The following is a 19,372-nucleotide window of genomic DNA, read 5'->3' on the forward strand; positions in this document are numbered from 1 at the left end:
GACATGGCAAAATATACTTATCAAAATAAAGGAATGGTTCACAGACCAAACTTATAAAAGACTTAGCAGTTGAAACCTAGAGAAGGAAATGGCAACCCACTCTGGTGTTCTTGCCTGGAGAATCCCAGGGACGGGGCATCTGGGGTCGCACAGAGTCGGACACGACTGAAGTGACTCAGCAGCAGCAGCAGTTGACACCAATCATCAGAAAGGAAATATATACTAAAACTATTATGTTGACACTTAGATATCATTCTGATTTCATCATTTTGGTCAGGTTTTCCTTCCCTGAGACAGATTTTTACCCCTGTCCTTATAAGGGCAAGTTAAATTATTAGTGCTAATGAAGAAAAGTATAAAAATGGTCAATAGCAGATAATCCAAGTAGTCTGACCTGGGAGTACATATAGTTTTTACGTTTTTTTGCATCATGTGGATGCTAAATCCAGATGCTTAATTTATAGTACTTGAATCTCTAGAAGATAGAGGGAAGAGAAATGGGTATAAAATTTCTTGAAGATTTTGGACCAAGGCTGAGTTCTCATTAAGGACAACTCAATGTGGACTATAATTTTTTCAAACATTTTCATGTGATATAACTGTTTATATCTAGACACAAGAGCCAAACACAAAACAGAATGCAACACTCAATTTGGTGTTTGTAGTTTAAAAGGAATTTATTAAACCTGTTACAGTAAGATCCATTTAAATATAAATACCAAAAAATTCTAGGATTGTCACCAGAAATGTAATCAATGAATGATGGTATTAGAAGTTTTTTCCTTTACATTTGCTTCTCTGAATTCTTTTTTTTTTTTTTTACAATGAATGTGTTTTTTTAAAGTTGAAAGCAAATTGTTTTTGCACTTCCCTTTTCCACCAATTTTATCAAGTATATGGCCTATCAACTAGGATTCTTGGACAACTGTTGACAGCAGTTGGGTTTTATTTCAAACTTTTCTGAACTTCCCCCTACACTAGCTTTTGTTAACGGTATGTCCTATTAACTAAAGTTAAAAGGTGACTTTTGAGAAACTTGATTTCAGATGAAAATTATGCATAAAAAGCCAACTACCTTACAATTAGATTCTCAAGTGAGAAAGTGAATACTCTATGCAACATAAGAAAAACCATAGCTCTTACTCTTCTATTTTCTGGTTTGACGAGAACTGTCAAATTCCTTTCTAAAAGAGTACACATATACATTTTCAATTTGGCATTCAATATTTAGTAAAAAAAAAAAAAAACTATTCAGATATTATTCTGGAATTTTGAAAATTTTAGCAATAGCAAAGCTCAATTTCACCTTACTTTTACCTAGCAAAAAGCAAATTAACATTTTAAGATTCCAAATGTTTAATCTGGTAAAAATGAGAATATACTTCAATCAAGAACACACCATCTAAAAACATAGTATTGCTATCTTGTCATATGAGCTTCTCATCAAATTTCTGCAGTCCCTACATGTTTAGAATAAATGTAGCATTCACATAATACTATAGTCCATGAAAAGAGTATATTCTTTTATTGTTTTTATTCATACACGTCATTTCAACCTTCAATAATAAAATTCAATAAATTTGATTCCTTAATCATAAAAACTTTACACATTATTTACATGTTGCCAAAGTCTACGCCATACAAAACATCACAAGGATTTGACTCTACGCACGGTACCATCACACAGGAAGAGGAGGGGCTAATCCAGTAACATACATTCAAAGATTAACTTGTAGATGTGCACAGTGTATTTGGCACTGTTCATCAACATTAGAACACATTCCTCTCTTAAGACAGACACTATTCAGCCTTAGTCACAATATATCAGAATTTGCTATTCACATCAAAACCAGCTTTCAAACTTTCTAACAATAATCAAGTGTTAAGAAACAAAACACAAATCAGAATTGGGAATGGAATTCAAACCCTCAACCTCTTGCTAGGCTCCAAGCTGCCATCCGTAAGGTAGGCTTAATTTGATAATTTTTCCATTGTGGAGAGTGTCAGAAGAAACAATATAAAGATATTCTTCAAAACACATAAAGATAAACAACTCTTTAAAGTTTTCAGTTCTTCTTGAGAGTGCAAAGAGAGCCCTGATAATGCATAACTAGTAGGTGATTTTGGCAGGAATTATAGAATGATTGATGTCATTCAAATTGTGGAGACTGTACTGGCAGTTAACCTCATGGAAAGAAACTGGAATGCCTAATCTGAAATCAGAATCCTTAGCAACTTGTTTTAAGGGTTTCTTCCCATCTAGGACAATAACAGACTCATGTCAGATTATAGATTTACTCTGATAGGTAACACTACACTGCTATGAAATATAAGGACAAAATAAAAATACAAAAAACTCAACTGTTCTTGTAGGGCTTTGGCTACATCCCAGTGGGTAATTTATTTGACTAACTTCAACAAAAATGAAATCCCTTCACTTCAATTGGGCCCATTAAATTTAATTCATTAAAAGCATATATATTCCAGAATGTTTAAAAAAGACACATATATAAAAGGCATAAATTCAGTCTTCAACTAAGGCCAAAAAGCCTCAATAAAACACGGATGACAGTACAGGGGCACAGAAACAAAAAAATTCTCTGGTAAGGTTTAGAGATATGATGTCGCATCACACAAAGCTTTTAGCAATAAATTAAGACTTGAAAAAAAAAGTCTCACAATGTACAAAGAACTATAATGTGCAAAGTAATGTCACTGAACCAAAATTTAGTTTATAATCATTTTATTTCAAGTGTATTTTTAAAATCATAAATGGAGTTTTGGAATCCAGAGTCAAAACATTTATTCTTTATAGACTCAGAATCTGACAAGCAATTTCAAACCTTGCTGTCCAAATCCAGTGTTCTCTGCTATTTTTCAGACTGAGACCTAGTATTTAAATCTACTCCATTCTAAACGCATCATTTTGGATAACTGTTGTGCACTTGCTGTTGATAAGATTCTTCTGAAAACAGTCCATCAAATATATAAAGAATGGTTTCTGTCCAAGTATCAGCAGAGAGGGGAGAACTACTAAACACCTATCAAAAAATCATCTATTCATTTAAAAAATAACAAAACCAGTGCTGTTCTCTGCCATGAAAGAGAACATGCAAAATTAAATTACTTTTGTAGAACTGTGGTAATATTTTATTACCTACACAGGCCTCAATCTCACTTAAAGATCTTTTAATACAAAGTCACCATCAGGATTTACTCAGTAAAAATCCTGGGTACTAACATGGCCCTACATGTGCTATTCCAAAGAGGAACAGGTTACTTTTGAGGAATAGAGCTGCCTTGGTAACTTCCCTCAAATGCTTATTTTAAATAAACATAGTTAATGGAAATATTTTTTTAACCAACTCTGGGTACTATCTCGCAAACAGCCCACCAAATGGAAAAGGAAATCAAAACTTTCTCTACTTATCTGGGAAACTTTCCACGTTTACTTTTCAGATCATGACTTTTTACCTTTTTTTTGACTGTCTCAAACAATATTTAAAATTTTTAAATTCTGTATTCCAATGTAAGAGTTCTTTTTCAAATGATCGTCACAACCCAGAACACAGACAACAGAGCAACATTTTCAAGTCACATTGATAATAATGAAGAGATGAAAATGGACGGATGTCTGAAAACAGGTATTCCCTCTGCTCCAAAGGTGAGCAAACTTTTAACATGTGAACAACACGGAACTCCATCCCTCAAACTCAGAATGCTTCCATTTCATATGTCAATATATTATTCTTAAAACTTAAAGTTTGGTCACTTGGAAAAACTGAACAAAAATTACTCCCCCACCCCCCTAAACAACAAAATAGCTTTAATTGCCCCTTTCTCTCCCCAGAAAAACAGGGAAGTAGTTAGGGCTGAAGCCTTTAAATCTGAAATTTCAGCTCCTAAAACATTGCTGCAATCTGCTCAAAGGTACCAGCTCACCATGTTTCCTTCTCCACTACTTCCTCATTTATAAGTTTATTTCCACACACACATGCACACACACACGCGCGCACACACACATACTCGCTCACACATACTCTTACTCTCAAGTAAGACACTTTTTTGTGTTTGTTGATAAATTATGAGGATTATGAACTAGGTGTGTACAGGGTTTCATAGGTGCTTTGTAAACATCAGAGTCACTTGAGTCCTTTTCTCCAAAAGCCTGAAATCAAATCACGCGACCAGCGAATCACTATTTCCCCAGACGCTGTTCACAGGCTGCATACTGACGAAGGGCAGAGAAAAAGTCCTCATAACTGATGTTTAGGTGGGAAGGCAAAGAGCTGGGGGAAAAAAAAACCAAAGGAGAAAAAAGCAATTAGATGATACGCTATAATTTGGAGGAGAGGAACCAGAAGGGTAATGACCAAAAAGATTAAGAACAGAAGAAAGTAAATTACAAGCATAGAGTACATCAAACTATTTCTACTAAATGATTATTAAACTTGCTGTGAAAGAGTTCAAATAAAAACTAACCCCTCTATACATTTTTTTTTTTTTTTGACATTTTAAAGGGACTTGTAAAAAGTAATTTTAATCTTAATGGAGTATAGCTGACTTACAATGTTGTGTTAGTTTCAGATATACAGCCAAGTGATTCAGTTATACATATACACATTCTTTTTTAGATTCTTTTCTCATATACATTATTACAGAATATTGGGTAGAGTTTATTGGGCTATACAGTAGGTCCTTGTTGGTTTACATTCCACACTTGCTAGGTACCGATAAGTCCCAAAGATCCACCCTTACTATGACTTTTCGTCTAAGCACCAATCTTACATCTTCATCTGCCCTCTTAAGTCTAAACAGACCATGGCCTCAAAATCTTATTCTTGAATTCAACCTGTTCCCTTCAAAATCAATGGTTCCTTGCCTTTCCCATTTGTCTCAATGACACTGTAATTTATCCAGTCACTTAGGCTTAACAACTCAGGAGTCATTTCATTTCTCCTCTAGTTCTTACTGCAATCAGGAAAGTGCTAGGCCTGCAAGTGAACTTGGTAACTGGTTCTCATGAATAAGAGAATTCATAGTATATTCCTCCTAGGACCCAGAATTAAAATATATTTTTAGGCTCCTAAGTTTCTCTCTTTTTCTTTTTTCTTCCACATGTGCTTTATCTCATGCAGCAAATTCTATCAACAGTATTCCACAGTGTGTGTTCTTTTATTTATGTCTGGGCTTTTTTTCAATCAATATTATGTTTGTGAGATTCACCAGTGATGCATATTTTTAAAATTTGTTCATTTTCATTTTTATCCAGTTTTCCCTTCTATAAATATTCCACAAAAGCGGCATGGGACAGCAGCCGGAGCACGATCTGCCCCAGATGGAGGTAAGAAGGAGGTGAGGCATCTCATGGTCTCTCCTCCTTTTCTACCCAATGGCATCCACTTTCATGAAGTAAGTATAGCTTTTAAATGTATCAAACAGTGCATATTATTTTGCAAACTTCTTTCACTCAGTCATATTTTTGAAGGTTTATTAGGTAGATACATGTGGCTTCTACATCCGGTTTATTAAGTGTTACATATATCTCACTGTATGTGTGGGCCATAGTGTAACTATTCTACTGATGGACATTTGGTTCTTTTTTAATATTTATTTTTATTTATTTTGGCTGTGCTGGGGTCTTAGTTGCGGCATGTGAGATCTTCATTGTGGCGTGCGGAATCTTTAGTTGTGGCACCTGGGAATCTAGTTTCCTGACCAGGAAATGAACCTGGGCCCCCTGCACTGAGCTCAGAGGCTTAGCCACTGGACCACCAGGGAAGTCCCATTGGGTTATTTCTTAATTTTCTGGTATTCCTCACCGAGCTGCCCTTCTCCTTTATTTTAAATCAGGGGTCTGCAATTACAGTCCAGGAGACTGCCACCTATTTTTGTAAACGAGGCTTTACGAGATCATGGTCACACACGTTTGTTGACATAATCGTCCACGCTTGTTTAGCTACACCGGCATGTGTTTAGTTGCAACAGAGAACAGCAGTTCTGAAAGAGACACAGCTTCCAGGATCTAAAATATTTAGCCTCTGGCCCTTTACTCAAAAAGTTTGCCAAACTCTGTTCTAAATAAGCAGTTTCATTCTCATCCATGTACTCTCATAAATTACAGGTATGTCAAGAGTATGACAAACTCTTCAGTTGTCACGTTAGCTCATTCTTACCCAGACACAATCTACTCTAAAACATAGTTGCGAAACGAACCTTCCAAAATCACCATTCCCACTGATTTCCTACTGCCTTTCTAACAACCACACACATTCCTTATGCTTATATTTAAAGCATTCTCAATGTCAACAGTCCCAAACTATCTGATTTCACCATATACTACTAGAATCTAACACTAAGCCTCTGCACTGGTGTGGCCAGTTACCTATTTCCTTCTAACGCGACACTCATGTCTTGCCCCCTAGTTTTTCTTTGTTCCCTGCAGCTCACTCCCTACACTTTCTGCCTTTTCTCTAATTACAAAAATTCTACCCCCTTTACACACTTTGCATCAAGTTACATCTTTTCTGTAGAATCAACAACTCTGGCCCACAGAGATCACTCCTGGTCTCCTATGATGATTAGTTTTAATACCAAATATCTGCACAACCACAAAATCTCTTGTGTCTGAGTCGTTTACATAGGTTTTTATTTTACCACTGATATTGTCAAACACCTGAGGGAAAGGATCCAGTATTACAATAATTCTCTGGGAATTCCTATCACATCCAGTATGGCGCTGGGCTCAAGAAACACTTGCTGGACTGAACTAAAGTCAGTACACTTTTAACCACTTACATAATCTCAGTCAACCTGATGTGCCAGGGAAGAAAGCCTAGTGTGCTGTCCACAGGACCAAACTTCAATACTAAATCAGGGTCAGGGAAACCATTTGAACCTTGGAAAGAAAAAAAACACACATAAGAAATTAATATACATTGCTTACAAAAAAATGACCTATGGCAAATTCTGTTCCTCAAATTGGTTTCTTATGTTTTCATGTATCTGTTCTCTTCAGAAACTTTATTTATACATTCCATACCCCAATTTCTTGGCACAACATATATTTTTATATATGTTATTTCCAAATGTGGAAATTTTCTCTAAAGGCTGTTTAACTGGACTGATTACCTGACAAGGAGGGGTATCCCAACTCCCACCCATTCTACAGGTAATCCTCAAATCCCATCTATCTTTCAAGACTCAACTTATGTGTTCTCTTGGCATCCTGAGACCCTCATTGCTTTAAGGACTCAAACACTTATTCTGGCCACAGAACCAAGTAACTTCAGGGATGAAAAGCAACTTTAAAAGTTGTCTATTCTCCTTCCCTCCACATGTGCCGATTTTACAGAGCAAGACCAACTCCTAGCTATACAGTACAAAGGGTCTCAGTATTCCCTAGAGGAAAGCCCAAGCTTCCCAGGAGGGGAAGACGAGACTGTACACCTGCCTCAACCAAGATCTGGCCATTCTTTGCTCTGCAAGCTGGTTTCCATATGAGATCTGGCTTGAGAGGAAAAGGGGATAAAAATATTTCAACTACTAAAAAATAAAGTAAAATAAATCTTAATATAAATAATCAATGATGTAGCACAAAAGATGCTATAATCCAAGGGACCCAGGTTCTAAGAGTTTCTAATAACCTCAGTTCAGCCACTAACTTTCTGGTCACAAGGTAAATGGAGAATTTACCTGAGTAAATGAAAAATACATTTGAAATTGTATGGCTATAAAAGCTAACAATGGACATGAATTTATTAAAATTATTGCCTTTCTTCAAAAGGATTAAGGATAAGGCTAGTAAGCAGAAGGACCATAAAGTTAAGGCAAAAAGTTCCTAAGGAACTCTGGAAAGAATAAACAAACTAAAGGTTTTTATAAGCAATTGAAGAAAAATAGATAAAATATAATGTTACATGTAGTGTAACATGACAGAATAAGTGGTATATTTGGTACAACAGAATAGAAGGAATACTGAGAAAGGAGTCACAGATGATAGTAGTATATTCCTGGGACTGATTCCTAAATAGCTGTTGAGTTCAAACTTAATATTCAAACTTAACAGACAGTTCAAACTAAGAAGAAAGAGGAATGCTGTATGTCATTTTATTTCAATAAAACTGAAAGATAAAATAAAATAAGGCAAAATAAATTTTAAAAGAAGGAGGCAGAAGTAGAAGTTCTATTTTTAAGGAATGCCCCCCAAACCCTTTTAGATCCTCTCCTTTACCAATAATTCTGAAAGTGAAGGAGCTGACTACACATTTTATCATCTCAAAATTATGTGGGTCTCTAAACTTTAGAAACATAATAAGTACAACAACAAAAACAACAAAATCAGGCTTTATGGTAAGAATGAGACATAGATATTCTCCTTCATACAGCATCCTTGTGAGACAAAACTAAAAACAGACATATACGACTTACTAAGTAAACTGTCTAACATATCTACATCCAAATCTGTGGATTTCTTTTGCTGCTGGGCTACTAACTGGCAGAAGTCTTGAGCAGCTCTTACAATATCTGCTTTTCCATCTTCTGGGGACAGCACCTTCACTGCCGACTGGCAATTTAAAACTGGAAGAAAAAAAAAAGATATTTTTAAAAAATACCCTCTTTCAAATATATTTCAAAATCAGTTCCAAGAAAAAGTATAGTTTTTACAGTAAACAAGAATCTTTTACACCCTTCAATTTTAACATCAAAGCATACCTAGCTACTTTGCTCTGAAAGAACCTGTACATATCATTTGTGTATTTATTTACATATAGTCTTATCAAAGTGCTCAGAATGACCTTGTATCTATGAATAAATCCTCTAATAGTTCAGTTCAGTTCAGTCGTGTCCGACTCTTTGCAACCCCATGAACCACAGCACGCCAGGCCTCCCTGTCCATCACCAACTCCCAGAGTTAACCAAACTCATGTCCATTGAGTCAAGTGATGCCATCCAACCATCTCATCCTCTGTCGTCCCCTTCTCCTCCTGCCCTCAATCTTTCCCAGCATCAGGTTCTTTTCAAATAAGTTAGCTCTTTGCATCAGGTGGCCAAAGTATTGGAGTTTGAGCTTCAACATCAGGCCTTCCAATGAACACCCAGGACTGATCTCCTTTAGGATGGAATGGCTGGATCTCCTTGCAGTCCAACAGACTCTCAAGAGTCTTCTCCAACACCACAGTTCAAAAGCATCAATTCTTCGGTGCTCAGCTTTCTTCACAGTCCAACTCTCACATCCATACATGACCACTGGAAAAACCATAGCCTTGACTAGACGGACCTTTGTTGTCAAAGTAATGTCCCTGCTTTTTAGTTATAGGGTAACTTACAATTTCCGCTCACCCAAAATGCCATCTACAATTACAGTATTATTAGCAATAACACAGATAGAAGACAAAAATGAAGGCTGTAGGAAGAAAACAAATTGCTTTAATGGAAATGAATTGTCTATAGCACACGGATCTACCTTACCAAATTCTTATTCTATGGAGCTGTTTTACATTTGATAGGATTCTAGATAACTAATAGCTCTGCCTAATTCTTGTCTATAGACATACAATTCTTTGGTAGAGATTCAATTAAACAAGTTTTGTCTCTATTCACATATTTATTTTAATATTTTTGATCTATAAGTGTGTCAACTCTTTGGATTCTCTTTGAACAGGCTTTAAAATCTACTGATTCCTGGTTGTTTGAGTTAAATAAAATCTTTAACATGTGTTTATTTTTTAATATGTATGAGTCATGATTTTCTTTTTCTGAAAATTATCTTTTAACCAGATGAAGAAAGAAAAGTTTAACTCTGATGATTAAAGGTAGTGATAATAAACACTAGGGCAAAATGAATAAATAAAGGAGTAATAGAATCTGCCTTGAAATACAAAAAACATTATCTGCGTATGTTAGGTATTCAATTTTACACTCAAGCTTACCTTGATCATCTTTGTCATTACTATTTGCAAACTCTGGTGAGTATTTGGAACAATCTAAGCCCAGAAGTTCCTGCTGTTGTTTTAAAATTTCATCCATCAACCTGGAATTATTTCTTTTGAAAATACCTTAAAAGAAAAAAAAAAAAAGTAAATGTCAACTAGGTTAATTTATCCTCATCAATAATTAATGGATGCTTGTTATGAAAACAATACTGGATCTAGAACTGAAAAAATTCCAAATGAAGCAATGATGACTAATCCTAAACTAGAATCTAAAAGGAAAACATGACAACAAAACTGTTATTTTAAGTCTGGCCTCGGACTAAAGTCAAAAAAAGGACAGGAGTAACAATTCCGTGTCAATATGGATATGAGAAAAATTCAGACCTATAAAGAACTTTTCAGAGACCATTCACTTGACATCTTCATTTACAGGTTAAGAAACTAAGACCCAAGTCTCAGAAAGACCCTTACGGGATTTGTCAGAGCATTTAGAAACTGCAGCAGCGGTCCAAAGTTTCTATCTTCCTCTCTCCCAGACTACTCTCTTTACAGATTCACTCTATGCATGCAATACTGTTACCTCAATTTGATTAGTTTTTTTTTTTAACAGTAAGAATAATATGAATTGTGTAAAAAGAAGAAAAACAGAAGGGGCTGAGAGCCTGGGGGGCTACAGTTCACAGGGCTGCAAAAGAGTCAGACGCAACTTAGCGACTCAACAACAAAGAGAACAGACAAAAGTGCCGAAATCAAAATTTAGTAAATTCAAGTAAAGCATGAAAATATACTACATAAAACTCTTTCTGATCCTCCAACCATGCACATAAAAGTAAAAACTACAGTTACTATCTATCACTGAGAAAGATCAAGGAACTATTAACAAACTTAACTAACATAGAGAGCTCTAATAAAAAACAATTTGGCTATTTTCAGAGAGGCCAGCTTTCTAGTGGTCATTGCCTCTTAGACCTTTATCAAGGGCTCCTTCTCTGTACTCTCAGTCAGCTCTGTCTTTAACAAAACAGCTCAAAGATCAACTGGGAGACAGAACATAATAAATAAATATATATACAGTAACACAGAATCTGCTGAATATGCTGTATAATGCCAACTTGGTTGAGTATGGGTCTATCAGTAGTTCAAAGATAAAAAGCAGTCTCTTTGGTTAAGAAAAGGCCTTGTAAAACAAACAAGACTTAAGTTGAGCTGACCTCAGAAAGTTAAGAGAAAAGAAAATGGAAAAGATAGATCATGAAGAAAAAAAGCACTGAATTCTCAAAAGACAGACTAATACTACTTTTGATTTGAGAAATCAAATGATTTGAGAAAAGGAATAAGGGAATGGGCCCAATTTTTACTTCATTTTGCCTACCCAATGGGTAACCAACCTTTTCTGGCAATGTATAAACGTGTAGAAATATTCATCTTTAGGAAAACCAACCTGGCAGCAGTATAGAGGAGGACTGGCAGCAGACCACTGCAGTAGTCCACACATAATTTGATCAAGCAGTGAAAAAGAATTCACTGTAAAAGAAGAGCTGAGAGAATAAAGAACATGACTTGAACAGAGGTAAACACAGAAAATCCCATGGCTTTAACCCTGGGAAACAGAAGGTGGTAATACTTTTAAAAAGTATGGAAATTCTACAAAGAACTGGTTTGAAGGAAAACACGAGTTTGAGATAGCTGATGATAGACGACTTAGGTGGGGTTACTGTAAAAGCGATTAAAGATACAGGGAAAGGGTGTTCATGCCAGGGGTAGGTCATATAAGCTCCATGGGCAGGGCTCTGACTGTTGCGCCTACAAGAGGCTGGCACAGTGCCAAGCACAGAAAAGTGAAAGTCGCTCAGTCACATCCGACTCTTTGCGACTCCATGGACTATACAGTCCATGGAATTCTCTAGACCAAAATACTGGAGTGGGTAGCCTTTCCATTCTCCAGGGCATCTTCCCAACCCAGAGATCCAACTCAGGTCTCCTGCATTGCAGGCAGATTTTTTACCAGCTGAGCCACAAGGGAAGCCCAAGCACTTTGGTCTGCGGAAAGGCCATGACAGGTCAGAGACCTTCTTTCTTCTCAAAATCCTATCCTCATCCCAGTTTGCTTGAATTATCTTCTGGATCAGTTCCCAATCTACTCCTTGAATGGCCTCTTCTCACTCTGCACTGAATCTTTTTCCTCTTTCCATCTCTAAATGGAGACTACTCCTCAGCGTTTCTGCCTCAGCCCTCTTTCTGTCCATGTGCTCCTCCTTCTCTGGTTCTTTACGGGACTTTAAAACCCCAGCATCAGGACCAGGGTAAGATGAATGAGGCAAAACCGGGGGCAGGAAGCTGTGCGTTGCAAAAATCCTAGTAACTAAAATTAATAGTAACTTAATGTAATACCCTTAAAAATTTAAAAATAATGCAAAACATCCATGATGAACAAAATATTAAAATTTTAAGTAAAAAAAAGGATTGGCATTTGGTTCCCAATATTTTGAGTTTATTCAAACATCTAATCCCACCTTGAAGTTCTGTAAGCATCTGAAAATGAACAAATCTAAAACTTGGTAGCTTATCTTTCAAAAAAACTCTCAAACACTTATATTGCATCAAGTTAAAAAAAAAAGAAGTAGCACGAAAGTGTAAAACTTATACGTACTTAGGGACAAAGCCTAAAGGTGAACAGTAAATATGTAAGGTTGATGGGACAGTGGGTGATTTAAAATCACAACTGCTGTAAAGCCGCTCATGTAACTTTAAAAAATCACCACCACCACCAACCAAAATAAAACACAGCCCTTCTTGTGGTTGTTTTCCTTCTAATAACATCATCAGCAGCTACCCAGTCACCCAGACATGGTCTCTGCTCTCTGGCATTACCATCACCAGCCTATCAGAATGCTAACCCTTGGCTCTTCTATAGCAATGCTCCCCTGAACCTATTTCCCTTTGTCCACTGACCCCACTGTTTCAAGCAATAGTCTTCTTTATAATATTACAACCACCCTCTGATGGGTCTTCTACCCCTTGTAGCGTGTATCACTACAGACAGATTTTCCTTGGGTACATCTGTAAGCCTGGCACATTCCAACTTTAACCTCTTCAATGACTCCCAAAATGCTTACAAAAATCTACAGTATTAGGAACAAACTATGCAGATCCATATTAACATTCCATGTTATGCTTCCACACTTGGTAGGTAGAAAGAATCTATGTTTATAACATAATTGAGTCTTCCAATTTCTCTATACTTCTCTACCCAGCAAATCTGATTGCTTTATATTGCCCCCATAGCACCTGAAGTGACTCTAACCTTCAACCTTTGTTACCTCCCCAGCCCCACATCTGTAAAATTCTCCCAATTCTTCAGGCCAGCTGAAATGTCATTTACCCTCAAGAAGCTGCTCTGAATTTCTAGCCAGATATGCCCAAGTCCTCCTCTGACTTACCTCACTCTTGCAAATACAAACATCTGCTCAAACTCCTTAACAAACCAATATTCTACTTTTATTAGTTATAGCTTAACTCTCCCCCACCCCCTATGAACTGTAGTCTTACTTGTGAACTTGGGTCTTATTATCTCTTTTCCCCTAAGGTGCCTTCCACGTAGCAGGAGTTCAATGTTTATTTAATAAACTGAATTATCAGTGCACAAAGTGCTACCTAATAACAATGAAACCTAAATGGACATGACACTGAATGGGATTTTTAAAAAGCTTCCAGGAACCTCTCACAAGAAAAGGAGACACTTCCTTACTGCACACAGGCAGAAACGCTGTTAGAAAGGAAAACTCCGACACAGAGACGCAAACACTTTCTATAAAAAGACCCCCAGAAAGTTATTTTAAATTCAACCTTTATCTCGGCTGATTTGGATGGAAGGATGAAATTAAAAAGCAGTTTCTGAAAAGTACTAAATGCAAAAAAAAAAAAAAAATACTAAATGCAAAGTAATTACCAGCAAAGTAATTCCTGATACCCTGCAGCCTGACTGCCATCCAGAAATCTGATTATACTCTATGGTTCTTATCTTACTGATACTTTCCATAAGCAATATTCTTGGGCTACAGTTTTCTTCAGGATTCAAAGTCTACACATACACACTTCACAGAACAAGATCTGCGACAAGATATAAGAATGCCTCTGACTGAGACAGGCAATTCCTCTGGCAATATCGTAATATATGTGGAGAGCCTTTTTCTCGTATCATAATTCATCTTGTTTGCCTTCACAGAATCTAAAGCCAAAATGATGTAATAAAAATAAAGAAACCATAATAAAAGTCCTTTTATGCAAAAGGAAGCAGCACACACTTAGGAATAACTGACCTAAAAGCAGAGACATTACTTTGCCAACAAAGGTCCGTCTAGTCAAGGCTATGGTTTTTCCAGTGGTCATGTATGGATGTGAGAGTTGGACTGTGAAGAAAGCTGAGCACCGAAGAATTGATGCTTTTGAACTGTGGTGTTGGAGAAGACTCTTGAGAGTCCCTTGGACTGCAAGGAGGTCCAACTAGTTCATTCTGAAGGAGATCAGTCCTGGGATTTCTTTGAAAGGAATGATGCTAAAGCTGAAACTCCAGTCACTTTGGCCACCTCATGCGAAGAGTTGACTCACTGGAAAAGACTCTGATGCTGGGAGGGATTGGGGGCAGGAGGAGAAGGGGACGACAGAGGATGAGATGGCTGGATGGCATCACTGACTTGATGGACATGAGTCTGAGTGAACTCCGGGAGTTGGTGATGGACAGGGAGGCCTGGCATGCTGTGATTCACGGGGTCGCAAAGAGTCGAACACGACTGAGCAACTGAACTGAACTGAAGTGAAGGCAAAAACACCAGCAAATACTCAAATTCATGAAAAACCTGTGCTTTACAGAATTATATAAAAATGAACTGCAAGAATTATTTTATCCTGTCCTTTTACAGAGGGTTCAGCAAGGCCAAGCAACTAACTGCCTTTGGTCAAGAGTCTAAGCCTTTGGATTGAAATCCAGGTCTCCTGACTTCCAATTATTCAGCTCAGTAACTATGTAATGCTGATAAACAGCGCTAAATTCATCTTACTATTAAATTCTGAATTTCCCTCCCCCAAAAGTTAAACGAAAGTTGGCCGTTTTACAAATGAACAGAATCTTAAAAAAAAAAAAAAAAACTAAGTCTAGAGCTCTTTCTAAGGTTTTTAAGAAGTTACAGGGTAACAGATACTTGAATTCTTTACAGATGACTTAGGAATCTAAAGTTAGGGTTTTGCCATAATGATTTAAAAACTTTTACATTATGCTTGTTGCTCTACAACTGTATCTCATGCACAATTTCCCTCATGTAAACTATCTGGAAATATATATATATAGAAAAGATATATGAAAGAGCCAAAATTTTTAAAAAACACATGAGCACATACCAGAAAGTCTACAATTTCCATGAAAGAATAAAATATTATGCTAGGAAAGTAGACCTCAGAAAGACAACAATGTTTTTGGTATTTTTGATAAACCCTATGCCAAATGTAGATCTCTTTTTATATCTTGAGGCTTTTTAAATTCTAGTATTAAAAACTGTGTAAGTGTAGACAACAAGGAAATGTCCCATAACCATCCTTCCTAACAAACTGAATGTCCCTTAATCTCATCATCATAAAATGACTATTTCTGGTTTTTAGTATTTCCTAAGCATTTAACTTATATGCACAGTACATCATGAGAAATGCAGGGCTGGAAGAAGCACAAGCTGGAATCAAGATTGCCGGGAGAAATATCAATAACCTCAGATATGCAGATGACACCACCCTTGTGGCAGAAAGTGAAGAGGAACTAGAACTAAAAAGCCTCTTGATGAAGGTTAAAGGGGAGAGTGAAAAAGTTGGCTTAAACCTCAACATTCAGAAAACAAAGACCATGACATCTGGTCCCATCACTTCATGGGATATAGATAGGGAAACAGTGAAAACAGTGTCAGACTTTATTTTTGGGGGCTCCAAAATCACTGCAGATGATGACTGCAGCCATGAAATTAAAAGACGCTTACTCCTTGAAAGGAAAGTTATGACCAACCTAGATAGCATATTGAAAAGCAGAGACATTACTTTGCCCACAAAGGTCTGTCTAGTCAAAGCTATGGTTTTTCCAGTGGTCATGTATGGATGTGAGAGTTGGACTGTGAAGAAAGCTGAGCACCGAAGAATTGATGCTTTTGAACTGTGGTGTTGGAGAAGACTCTTGAGAGTCCCTTGGACTGCGAGGAGATCCAACTAGTCCATTCTGAAGATCAGCCCTGGGATTTCTTTGGAAGGAATGATGCTAAAGCTGAAACTCCAGTACTTTGGCCACCTCATTCGAAGAGTTGACTCATTCGCAAAGACTCTGATGCTGGGACGGATTGGGGGCAAGAGGAGAAGGGGACGACAGAGGATGAGATGGCTGGATGGCATCACTGAGTTGACGGACGTGGGTCTGAGTGAACTCCGGGAGTTGGTGATGGACAGGGAGGCCTGGCGTGCTGCGATTCATGGGGTCGCAGAGTCGGACACGACTGAGCGACTGAACTGAACTGAGGCACACCTGTGGCAACCCACTCCAGTGTTCTTGCCTGGAGAATCCCAGGGACGGGGGAGCCTGGTGGGCTGTCACCTATGGGGTTGCACAGAGTCGGACATGACTGAAGCAACTTAGCAGCAGCAGCAGCAGCAGCAGGCATACCTGACCAAGCAATTTTGTATCCTGCTTCTCTCACTTGTATAACATGTATCCTTCTTTGGTGCTAATCTCATGATTATTTTAACAATTGCATTATTTAACAAAAAAGGCCTCTGAATTCAGTAAGCATTTCAAGAACAATGGGAAGCCACTGCCAAGTTTTATTTAGAGTTTGAATAATATTACCAAAAAAGTTCACTTTGTTGATGGGTAAAGAGTGGATTATACAGGGACCAGATCAGAACAGAAGATAAATTAAGAGGCCACTACAGCAATAATCCAGGTGAAAAATAATGAAAACCCAAACTTGGGTGGCTGCAGGAAGAACCACAACCCAGTGGCAAATTTGGAATATACTCTAGAAGGTCAAGGAGGCCTGACGACAGATGAGAGGTAGAACATGTAAATTTTTAGCTTGAGCAGTTGGTTGGAAGGTAGTGGTCTCCCATTTTCTGAGATGAGAAATAAACCAGGAAGGCAGGGTCTGGTGGTGGGGGGCGGATTCAAGAGTACTGTTTTGGACATGTTAAGCTTTTGAGATGCCTAATAAAATAAACACGGAAATATTAGGTAAGGAGTTAGATACAGGAGCCTGGAATTATAGAAAAGATAAGGACTGGAGATTCAAACCTGAGTGTGCGCATACAGATGATATTTAAAGCGAAAGGATTGGGAAAACTATCTGGGTCAAGAGTCAGCAAACCACTGCCACTGGAACAGTCGCACCACTCACGCACGGCCACCTTCCGACTGTAGTGGCAGGGCTGAGTGTTTGTGACAGGGACCATATGGCTCACTAAGTCCAAAATATTTACTACCTGGCCCTTTAAGGAAGTTTTCTGACCCCTGATCTAGGAGATGGGAGAAGGCAATGGCACCCCACTCCAGTACTGTTGCCCAGAAAATCCCATGGACGGAGGAGCCTGGTAGGCTGCAGTCCATGGGGTCGTGCAGAGTCGGACACGACTGAAGCGACTTAGCAGCAGCAGATCTAGGAGACAGGGTGAACGTCAGAAAGACAAGGGCATACATACAGCACAAACTTCTAGGACATTCCAACTTTTAGAAGTGGAGCAAACAAGCCAGAAGAGCAGGCAGTGAGACAGGAAGACATCCAAACACACATGATGTCACGGAAGCTGAGAGGGAAAATATTACAAAGAGAGTGGAATTAAGTATGCCCTACACAGGTTATGAAAAGCTATAACCAACCTAGACAGCCATATTAAAAAGCATTACTTTGCAGACCAAGGCCCAATTAGTCAAAACTATGATTTTTCCATTAGTCATGTATGGACGTGCTTGTTGGACCGTGAAGAAAGCTGAGTGCCTAAGAATTGATGCTTTTAAACTGTGGTGCTGGAAAAGACTCTTGAGAGTCCCTTGGACTGCAAGGAGATCAAACCGGTTTATCGTAAATCCTTAGCACATTAATCAGTCAAGAAACAGATTCAGAAAACCAGGAACCCACATATAGTAAGAAAAGAAAGGGAAGTCACTCAGTCGTGTCTGACTCTTTGCGACCCCATGGACTGCAGCCTACCACACTCCTCCATCCATGGGATTTTCCGGGCAAGAGTACTGGAGTGGGTTGCCATTTCCGTCTCCAGAGGTCCCGACCCAGGAATCGAACCCAGGTCTCCCACATTGTAAGCAGATGCTTTACCGTCTGAGCCACCAGGGAAGTCCTTAGACTACATATAGTAAGAGACAGATCTTAAATATTGCTTCTTCTAAAATTTATATGAACTGAAAAATCAATTCTAAAAAATGAGACTTTCAAAATATACATGTATTTCTTTTTTATATCTGAAATCTAAACTTTTGCTGTGACTATTGCTTCTCTTCAATAGAAACAGATTTTTAAAGAAATATCTAACAGCAAGTGTTTATAAGGACATGATAAAGAAAGGAAAGAAAAGCAAGATAAACACTCAACCAATCTCGTTACAATCTCTCATCTCACCAGCTAAGGAACTAAAGCAATACTTTTTTTTTTTTTTTTTTAATAAATAAATACCCATCCTTTGAAATAGTCTACCTTTCTTTTTAAATGAGACACCTAAGTAAGTTATCTGGTGGTTATCCTCATTTAGTTCTCTAACAATCCAATTGTAACACTATTAGAGGCAATCTTCAGAGAAGAAAACATATACTTATAGGACAATTTTTTTTTAACGTACCAATAAAATTTTACATGACTGAAGTACTCAGAACAAAATAAATCTCATAAGCCATTAAATAATTTTGTTTCAAGAGAAAGCCCCACAATACCTCATAGAACAACAATTATCCTGGAATGACCATGCTGTAACAAGGGGAGAGATATGTGGGACAGTGACCCAGTACAATGGTGCAAGGGCTGGGTTTTAGCTCCAGTTCTTCCAGTTCTTCAGCAAGAAAGGTAGGCAAAATAAACAAGCCCTGTGGGTTTTCTAAGTCTCTGGCTGTAAATCTTAAAAATGAGATTATCTTCACAGACTCTGCTCATCTGACAAGGAAATAGTTCAACACAGAGCAGCAGCTCCATAAAATTAAGTTCAGTTGATTAAAAAAAAGTCAAGTGTGTCCTACAACTCACAGCATGAACGTTCATATTAGTGGATGAAGAAAACTCTATTTACCTTTAAATACCTTTTACAAATTATCTTTATTACCTCTAGATAAGTAACACTTTCCCAAGGCTTTAAGATGACCCAACATAATCAGGAATAGTACCAAGGTGCCTGGATTATGGTTATATTCTCTTATT

The 19,372-nt window shown here is 37.6% G+C and overlaps 1 protein-coding gene across 1 annotated transcript in view; it reads right to left on the reverse strand.

The window, feature by feature from the left end:
- Positions 1 to 1,501: 1,501 nt before the first annotated feature.
- Positions 1,502 to 19,372, reverse strand: part of NUS1 (nuclear undecaprenyl pyrophosphate synthase 1 homolog (S. cerevisiae)) — a 26,563-nt gene continuing 8,692 nt past the window's right edge. The window contains 4 exon segments of the mRNA XM_010861959.1: positions 1,502 to 4,289; positions 6,799 to 6,898; positions 8,431 to 8,580; positions 9,933 to 10,058. Of these exon segments, the coding sequence (XP_010860261.1) occupies positions 4,199 to 4,289; positions 6,799 to 6,898; positions 8,431 to 8,580; positions 9,933 to 10,058 (467 nt within the window). The 3' untranslated portion in view covers positions 1,502 to 4,198.

Source organism: Bison bison, unplaced genomic scaffold, assembly GCF_000754665.1.
Source record: "Bison bison bison isolate TAMUID 2011002044 unplaced genomic scaffold, Bison_UMD1.0 scf7180017864473, whole genome shotgun sequence".
NCBI lineage: Eukaryota > Metazoa > Chordata > Mammalia > Artiodactyla > Bovidae > Bison > Bison bison.